The sequence below is a fragment of the Ictalurus punctatus genome, chromosome 15 (assembly GCF_001660625.3).
Source record: "Ictalurus punctatus breed USDA103 chromosome 15, Coco_2.0, whole genome shotgun sequence".
NCBI lineage: Eukaryota > Metazoa > Chordata > Actinopteri > Siluriformes > Ictaluridae > Ictalurus > Ictalurus punctatus.
Genome location: NC_030430.2, coordinates 15,010,826 through 15,020,226, shown reverse-complemented (window position 1 = coordinate 15,020,226; position 9,401 = coordinate 15,010,826). Strand labels below are relative to the sequence as shown.

Genomic DNA, 9,401 nt, shown 5'->3' with positions numbered 1-9,401 from the left:
GAATCGGTACGAATTCATTTGAACTGGCAAAAAGAATCTTACTGTGGCACTTGCACCTCTACTCTGAGCACGTTCATTCGAACTGGTAAGAAGAACCATTGAATGTAAACGGAGGAAGTGAGTGTAGAAACCGAAAAGCATCCGTCCCTGGGTGGGCTCTAACCACCAACCTTTCGGTTAACAGCCGAACGCGCTAACGGGATTGCGCCACAGAGACTCGCTTAACGCGCTTTATCCTGTCATCTTTCACTAAATAAGCAAAGAAAAAAGACTATAATTTTTGCTTGATTAAAATATATATAAGCAAAGACTACGAATCTCAGTGGATTATACAGTCACCTCACAGTCCCAGTCTCAGGAGGTGAAATGCTGCTCAATTCGTTAAAGTCTGGTGATTGACGCATACACAGTCTAAAAGCTTACATTCTCCCCTGATAAAGTCCTTTGTTGAGTTGGCAGTGTGTTTTGGATCATTGTCTTGCTGCATGATAAAGTTCCTCATGATTAACGTGGACAGTGGATTGTGATACCTTCACCCCTGCCTTGTAGAACCTCTACAGGGCAGGGGTGAAGGTATCACAGTCCACTGTTGGTGATTTCACTAAGTGTTGTTTTTGGGTTCTTCACAGCTCTCAATTTTCAGTAATTCAATAGAAATGTTGTGGAAGGACCTGAAGCAAGCAGTTCGTGAAGAAACCCACCAACATCCCAGAGCTGAAGCTGTTCTGTACTGAGAAATGAGCTAAAATTCCTCCAAGCTGATGTGCAGGACTGATCAACACTTACCAGAAACGTTTAGTTGCAGTTATTGCTGCACAGGGGTGTCACACCAGTATATTTTTCACACCAGTTGCAGGTTTTCTATGGGGTTCAAGTCAAGGGATGGGGGTGGCCATGGCAGAACCTTGATTTTGTGGTCAGCAAACCATTTTTGTGTTGATTTCGATGTATGTTTTGGATCATTGTCCTGCCGGAATATCCAACCACAGCCCATTTTAAGCTTTTTCATTTAATATCTGTTGATATTTGATAGAGTCCATGATGCCATGAATTCATAGGGGTGCCAAAAATTGTTGCACACCTATGTTTAACAAAGATATTTTTTGATAAACCTATGTTGTGTTTGCAACTGTTTGATATCCATGAGAGCAGAATATTTTTGTGCATTTTTTGAACAAAAGATTAAACAATAAATACAATTTTCACAGGCTTCTTTGCTTATATTTACCAAGGGTGCCAATATTAGTGGAGGGCACTGTATATGCCATACAACTTTTCAAATTTGAATTGATAAACCATAATGAATTTTATTATTATCATTATTATTATTACTGGTAGTAGTAGCAGCAATATTTAAATTGAACTAACAACTCTTGTGTATTTTAAGTTTTAATACATAAAATGTTCTGCATAATTCTCACATTACTACTTGTGAGATATAGGAATGAGAAATAAAGTGATTTATGCACCATATATTTCAGTTCACTTCATTTAAAATATTTAAACAATACAAACAAACACAATAATAGTGTTACACATTTATAAATAGTTTTATTGACATTTGTTCAGCATACAGCCATAATACAACCACCATGCATAGAGCAATATTTCTTGTAATATATCCTGTGATTAAAACAGTTTCACATCAGCGCATGAGCTTTTCGGGCTCTCATAATATTGAAAGTTTTGTATATTCATGATAAGGTACATTTAAATAGATACTGTGGGCTTTTAATATGTTCGCATTATGATCACATTTATTATTTTGATTCCTGTCCACAATTATGTAGATACTGGTTTGTTTGCAAATCCTTAGATAAACATCTTGCTCAGCCTTTTCCCAAGCTTATTGTCAAACTCTTTTGCTTTTGTATTTACTTGTTTCAAGGCATTCTGGGCAGAGGCAGAACCTGGCTGGAGTTCTAAAACTTTGCCAAAAGCTTGGCGTGCTTCCGCGAAGTCTTCCAACTGCAGACAGGCTTGGCCAAGGCGATACCAGGCTTTAACGTTCGCTGGATCCAGTGCAGTGGCTTTGATGCTGCTGTCCTTGGCCTTTGCTGGCTGGCCAAGCTTGAGCTGGCACAGCGAAAGATTAGAATGGACTTCTGCTTTTATAGTCCTATACTCCTCCTCAGTTTGGACGTGGGTGCTTTTTGCTTCTGTCTCTGTATTCACTGTTAGTGTTTCTAAGTCCCTGCTTCCATCAGCATTTGGAACCCCATCTTTCTCTCTGGTATGTCCGTTTAAAGTGATGAGCAGCTTAACAGCACAGCAGTAAGAATGCATTGCTCCCCAAATGTCTCCCTGGACAAAGCGCTGGCTGCCACGCTGCTTATGAGACAGCACCCAGGTCCACTTCTCTGCAGGGAGCATCTGCCAGGACTCCTTCCCTGGGGTGAATGAGTGGAGCTGTAGAGAAAAACACTCACTTTTCGTCTGTCTCTCCTCTCCGGTCATCTCAAACTGGGCAGCATGAATATCACTGGGTGCCATTTTCAAATGCTGTTGATGAGGCCTTACTGTGAACTAAAGGAAACAGATTCGGCATTATGAAGTAACAGCATATTACTTAAGTGTAATTACTTAAGAATATTGGTCTCTTGATTTTTACATCATTTGTAATTACAGAAAGCATTACTCTTATTAGAGTAGGGTGGTTTGTCAGCTACAGCACCCCCTTTTACACGGTACAAAACCTTGGTGCGTATATCGTACATACTTGTACATACAGTTGCAATCAAAATTATTCGACCCCCATTGTAAATCAGGTTTAATGTCAACATTTACTGAATTTCAGCTGTCTGCAATGATCAAACAAAAGCAATTGAAATATTTAAACACAACGAATGCTTCAAGTGGCTTCCCCAAATTCAACTGAAAATTCAACTCCAGTTTGAATTTGATTTCTCCAGTTTCAAGATGATTGAACTCCTTCATGGCACACATATATTGTACTTAGTAGAGCACCCTTTTGCTGTTATGACCTGCTGCAAACGAGATGCATAGCCAGACACCAGCTTCCTCAGGAATCTTAGCCCATTCCTCATGAGCAATGGCTTCCAATTCAGTAATATTCTTGGGTTTGATTGCAACTGTATACGTACGAAACTCTGTACACATTGTTCACATAGACCCAAACAACATTTACGCTGACAAGGTGCACCCAACAGGAAGTCAGCCATTTTGGATTTTGTGAAAAGTGCATGCGGTGAACCTTTAAATACTCCTCCTAAGGGATTCATGTGACTGTCACCAAACTTGGTCAACGTTATGCCATGACATTGAAGATGCTAACGTGTGAAGGGATTTTTGATATTTCAAACGGTTTTGCCATGGCGAGGCAATACATTTTTGGCAAGAAAACGTAAACAGTAAGTGTCTCATATCTTCTGCATGCATTGAGTGATTTAGAGCAATCTTGAGCTGTTATGTTTGGTCATGGGGGCTGACCACATGGATGTGACTATTGTGAGTCATGGTCATAGTGCCACCAACTGGCAGCAGGAAGCGTGTCACTTAAAATGTCGAGACAAGGCTGATGTAAAATTGTGAGAGTCGTCTTGATGTCTTAAATAGTGTTGCCGTGATAACGCATCAAACTTTAATACTCTTTTCTTTGTATATCTGGGTGTTTTACTCTACAGCACTCACTTCACTATGCATTGTTTTCATACAACCAATGGGTGGAAATGGCACCGTAATGTTTGGGCCCGTCATCACTGCTTGCAGCTTTATTAAATACTTTTAGAATTGCATGACCTTAAATCATCTTCAATAATCAACAATGATATGGTGAAGTAAATATTTAAACAAATAGAAGACTTTATGTTTTGTTCAAAAAGGGCAAAACATGTCTGTGTATTAATATTAACTATTGGTTGTGCATTTTTTAAAAATTCTCTACTGCTTGTACAAGCACATAATTCTCAATTTAATTTGCTTAAATACTATGCAAGCACAAGATAGATATCTGGTTAACTGAATATTATATGGACCAAGTAAAATTAGTTTTAGACATGATGTTGCAGACAGGGCAGCTTTGCCACCTCACGGGACCCTGGATTTTTGAGGCAGCAAAGCTACCCACTGCACCACTTGATTCGATCCTGAGCTCATGTCCTTGAGGAATTTCCCATGTTCTCCCATGTCTGTGTGGGTTTCCCCGGGTTCACCAGTTTCCTTCCCATCTGCCGAAAACATGCTGATAAGTCAGTCCCTCCAGGATTTTGCGATCGCAGAAATTAACACAAAATCAAGCAAACTCTGCAATATTCAGAGGACCTTGCAATTTTTCAAAATTACTGCAGATTTGGGCCAAAACACGTCATGTGACCTCATCACAACATGCATTCAGCCAAAGCACTCTTCGAGTCACATGTGTCGAACATGAGTACAGCTAAAAGGTCTCATTTACCAGCAAACCCCAATGTGAAAGGCTGTGCAAAACATCCATCCATCTTCTATACCGCTTATCCTTCCTTCAGGGTCACGGGGAAACCTGGAGCCTATCCCAGGGAGCATGGGGCACAAGACAGGGTACACCCTGGACACGGGGTCAATCCTGGACAGGGTGCCAATCATATACACATTCACACACCCATTCATACACTTTTGGACATGCCAACTATGCTTGTCTTTGGACTGGGGGAGGAAACCAGAGTACCCGGAGGAAACCCCCGGAGCACAGGGAGAACATGCAAACTCCACACACACAGTGGGAATTGAGGTGTGAGGCGAATGTGCTAACCACTAAGCCACCGTGCACTTTCCCGTGCAAAACACTTTAGTGCAATTGCAATTTCGCCAATTCAAGTAGTTTTCTACAAAAAAAAAGCACAAAATTCTCTGTAAATTGCTTCACAAATTTGAAAAAGCTGCTGCAAAATCAAGCATTTCTGGCTGCAACACTCACAAAAAACACAGTGACATCCTGAACGGACGGGTAAGTGGACATGGCAACCTAATTGTGAATGCACCAATCCAAGATGTATTCCTGCCTCATGGCCAGTGTTCCCAGGACTTCAGATCCACTACGATCCTGACTAGGATAAAGTATTCAATGAAGATGTATAAATGAAAAATACAGTTACTAGTAGCATCAGGAACTCTCAAGGTTGTCTGCTGCTATTCACTAGCTATAACGTAACCCTTTCTCGCAGTACATCAATGTTCCATTACACAGGCAGAACGGAAATCGACATAGACATTGCCACAAGTCTATTTTAAGATTAGTCAGGATGCTGTTGGGTTCCTGTGTGTAAAGTATCATGACTCTGTGTTTATCTTCTGGTGAGCAAGCAGATGGGAAAGGGAAAGCTAGGCAAACAATTCACATCTCTTCACAATAACATTGGTACAGAAATATAACGGACAGCACAACTAAAGCTTTTTTGATAGTAAAACACCGTATTCAACTGCTAAAATAAAATCATAAAATTTAAATCTAGTAGGCTAGGTAAAAAAAAAAAAAAAGAAAGAAATACTTAGGAAAAACTGCAAATTTTGAAAGCGCCGAGTGTCATTAACCACTACTGTACAATGTGACATCACAAATAAATTCACACGGGCACCCCAATGCAGGTGGATATTCCACGTTTTTGGACTCTGGTAAAAAGACTTAAGGTGGTTACTGTAATAACATACTTGTATGAGATGTTAATCAATCAATGCGTGTGCAAGCAACTGAGAAACAAATGGTGAGAATTAATCACAGAGAGAGCCAAGCTGCAATCTGACACTTACCTCACAGGTCTCTCCAGCCCTCATTCCCTCCAAACAGCCCTCTATAACGTCACACTGTCCCTCTCCCACGCACAGCACCAACCACCTGTCCAGTGGAACCTGCAGCACTGAATCCCCTGAGCGAGGATGCTCTGTAACCTGCACAGAACTGACACTAACTGCGGACTCTGTGTCGTTCGAGCTCAGAGGCTGGGTATTAATATCTTTTGTGTGGTTCTTGAGACACACTTTGATTTTGCATACAGACCCTAATAGAGGAGTGTTGTCTCCTCGCTTTCTCTCCCCCTTCCATCTTCTGTGTACCTCCCAAAGACCACTAGGACTCACTGATATCCATGAGGTTTCACTCGTCACTTGTTCCTCTGTGTTAGTTTCCGTAGCCATAAATGATTTTCTAAAGAGACCTGCAGAGAGAAAACGTATTAACCAAGAGATATTAATGCGTGAACACGTCAATATGAGTGCAGACAGGATTTGTAGGAAATTTTTGTTCCTGCAGAGAGAGAAGAAATGAGGAAAACCGGATGAACATACAAACACACTGGTCCTGAAGAGTAAATATAAAAGTTGTTTGGCTAAGATTTGCTTCGGTTACGTTTAAGTTAATTAAGCAAGCTAATTCAATAGACCACTAAACATTTCCATTTAACAGTCACGGTTTCGGCACTGCATGTATATCAATTTACCTACTTATGGTTGATAAAAGTGTGTAGGTAACTACCATCCAGCTACCTTGCCTGTCATGTTGTTGGATCTCACTTCCGCCACCGCGACGTATGCTTTTTTTTTTTTCTTTTTTCTTTTTTAACACAGCGCTTTAGCGCCACCTGTGGGACTGGAGCAAATGCAATGCGTTGATACTCTCAGGTTTATCACAAGATGGCGCTCCTCTCTCACTATTTTTATTCGTTTGTAAACTTTCAAATACAGTTTTTATATAACAAAAATGTAAAAAGAAATCTCCTGCTTTAACTCCTAACAGTGCTGACATCTACTTTTCCAATATTTGCATAAGGTTGCTGCGTGGATAAGTGTTATTGTGTCACTGGAATTTAAAGTGCAATAAAAAAAAAAATCATTGTGGAAGTGTTTCCTTTGAGTTATAGTTCATGGATAAATTTCCCACGACATTAAATGCTGTGAATAGTTTATCTTGTTAATGTATAACAGAAACGGCAGAATCCCGAATGCCTCCATGCGCTACACATATAGTGTGTAAATATATCCTCCACACTATGGCTGGTTAACTACATGTCCAATCAAGAGATATTTGGACTTCGGTTGAGTTGTGGCCGCGGGGGCGCGCTTCACGGGAACGAGCTGCTGGCTGTTTCCTGGATGCTCGTGATGTCATGAGCAGCGCAGTAGCTATGTGGCGGAGTGTGTGAGTACTGTATGAGGACGTGTTGCCATGTCTGTAGATTTACCGACTAAGACATTTGAGCTGCTCCTTCGGGTTGAAGGTTGGGTTTGGTGTATACATATGATGAATTACAGTATACATCGATCAGCGATAACATTAAAACCACCTGCTTAATACTGTGTAGGTGCCTTCAAAAGAGGCATGGACTCCACAAGACCTCTAAAGATGTGCTGTGGTATCTGGCACCAAGACATTAGAAGCAGATACTTTAAGTCCTGTAAGTTGCGAGATGGGGCCTCTTTTGATTGGAATTGTTTCCCCAGCACATTCCAAAGATGCTTGATCAGATTTGGAGGCCAAGTCAACACCTTGAAGACTTTGTCATGTTCCTCAAACCATTCCTGAACAATTTTCACAGTGTGTCAGGACGCATTATCCTGCTGAAAGAGGCCACTGCCATTAGGGAATACCATTATCGTGAAGGGGTGTACTTGGCCTGCAAAATGTGTAGGTAGGTCGTGCGCGTCAAAGTAACATCCACACGAATGCCAGGACCCAAGGTTTCCCAGAACATTGCTCAGAGCATCACACTGCCTCCACTGACTTGCCTTTTTCCTATAGTGCATCCTGGTGCCATCTCTTCCCCAGGTAAGCAATGCACACGCACCCAGTCATCCACATTATGTAAAAGAAAATGTGATTCATCAGACCAGGCCACCTTCTTCCATTGCTCCATGGTCCAGCTCTGATGCTCACATGCCCATTGTAGGCACTTTCAGCGATGGACAGAAGTCAGCATGGGGACTCTGACCGGTCTGTGGCTACACAGCCCCATATGCAGCAAGCTGTGATGCACTGTGTGTTCTGACACCTTTTTATCATAGCCATTAACTTTTTCAGCAATCAAAGAGCCTTGAGCACTCATGACCCTGTCGTTGGTTCACAGGTTGTCCTTCCTTGGACCACTTTTGGTAGGTACTACCAACTACTGCATACTGGGAACACCCTGCAAGACCTGCCGTTTTGGAGATGCTGACCAGTCATCTAAATGTCACAATTTTTGACCCTTGTCAAAGTTGCTCAGATCCTTACACTTGCCCAAACTCCCTGTGCTGCGGGTGTTTCCTCCTTATACTCCAGTTTCCTCCCCCATTCCAAAGACATTCATGTCCAAAGTGGCCGAATGTGTATGTGTTTGTGCCCTGTGATGGATTGGCACCCTGTTCAGTGTGTACTCCGTCTTGTACCCCATGCTCCCTGGGATAGGCTCTAGGTTCCCCCCGACCCTGAAGGATAAGTGATATAGAAAATGGATGGATGGACGGATTGACTATTAGCTCCTAAAAACAAAATACCAAGACCTTAGAAGTAGTAGCATAGAAATAGTAGGAACAGCAAATGCTGGACTCAAAGTTACAGAATACAATGCAGCTATACACTGAGTTACAGCAGAGACTCGGTTAGTTACAGCAATCTTTGCGATGAGAAGCATGATAGCATTGATGGAATACAGACATATTGGCAAGTCTGAATGAATAGAGGAGACCTTCCCAACTTTTCGAGTTGAGGGGAAGTTTTCTTTGTTTTTTTCTAATCAGATGCCAGAAATATCCGATTTATCACATAGCCGAATGAAGTATAAGAAGACCATTTGAATGCTATTGTATGTCATGTAGGAAACCATTAACCAAACTAAACCGACCAACATGCCTCTGAAAGGTATTTAAACTACAAAAGTCAACTCAGAATTTGATTATAAACTAAACCTTGGGTACAGCTGAAGATCAAATATTAATTACAAAGTTTAATATGCAAGTAGTTCATGGTGGATCCCCCCCTTTAGAGTTCACCTCAAAATAGTTTACTTATAAGTTAAGTTATCTTAAAAGAGTTTATGTATCTAGATCCCTACACCTAACTGACCCAAACTCGTGTTGCCATGGAAACACCCAGTGCTCACTCCTAAACTTCCTAGAATGCACGTGTGACCATGGAGATGCTCTACTTACTCACTCACTCACTCACACACACACACACAGAACAAATTCTCAACATAAGCACGTTGTATGAATGGAGGATGTTGTGATGTTATTAGACTTTATTTATACGAGACATTTAGAAGACTTGTGAAAGCACTATTCAGAGAATCTGTGTATTTTAATATGGCTTTCATAGAAATATAGGATATTGTACAGTGTTAACAATGTTAATCATGAGTTTCAAAAGGTAAGAACCTGGTGTTTGGGAGATAAACGTGTAGAGTAGTTTTATTGTTGCGCTGGTTTTGATATGCAGA

At 41.1% G+C, this 9,401-nt stretch overlaps 1 protein-coding gene and 1 non-coding gene across 7 annotated transcripts; both read right to left on the bottom strand.

Moving 5' to 3' along the window:
* Positions 1 to 142: 142 nt before the first annotated feature.
* Positions 143 to 217, bottom strand: trnan-guu (transfer RNA asparagine (anticodon GUU)). Its single transcript has one exon. It is a non-coding gene; the product is annotated as a tRNA-Asn (tRNA).
* Positions 218 to 1,526: 1,309 nt separating this feature from the next.
* fkbpl (FKBP prolyl isomerase like) lies at positions 1,527 to 6,574 on the bottom strand. Of its 6 annotated transcripts, none has more exons than XM_047160474.2 (4): positions 6,475 to 6,574; positions 5,990 to 6,146; positions 5,743 to 5,880; positions 1,527 to 2,526 (listed from the first exon to the last, which is right to left on the bottom strand). In XM_047160474.2, exons 2-4 carry the CDS (start codon positions 6,032 to 6,034, stop codon positions 1,813 to 1,815), a joined length of 897 nt encoding a protein of 298 aa, XP_047016430.1. In that variant the 5' UTR covers positions 6,035 to 6,146; positions 6,475 to 6,574; the 3' UTR covers positions 1,527 to 1,812. The 6 variants fall into 6 exon arrangements, with proteins under 6 accessions (XP_047016430.1, XP_017343712.1, XP_047016429.1 ...); XM_017488223.2 differs by having other exon boundaries at positions 6,433 to 6,540; XM_047160473.2 differs by having other exon boundaries at positions 6,429 to 6,539.
* Between the last annotated feature and the right edge of the window lie 2,827 nt (positions 6,575 to 9,401).

Bases quoted from the DNA above. Each gene is read 5' to 3' on its own strand.
- fkbpl (XM_017488220.2), bottom strand. From the start codon at position 6,466: ATGGTAGTTACCTACACACTTTTATCAACCATAA. The intron at 6,147-6,432 runs GTAGGTAAATTG...TTCTCTCTGCAG, and splicing joins CACACTTTTATCAACCATAA to GTCTCTTTAGAAAATCATTT. The intron at 2,527-5,742 runs GTAAGTGTCAGA...TGTTTCCTTTAG, and splicing joins GGGCTGGAGAGACCTGTGAG to TTCACAGTAAGGCCTCATCA.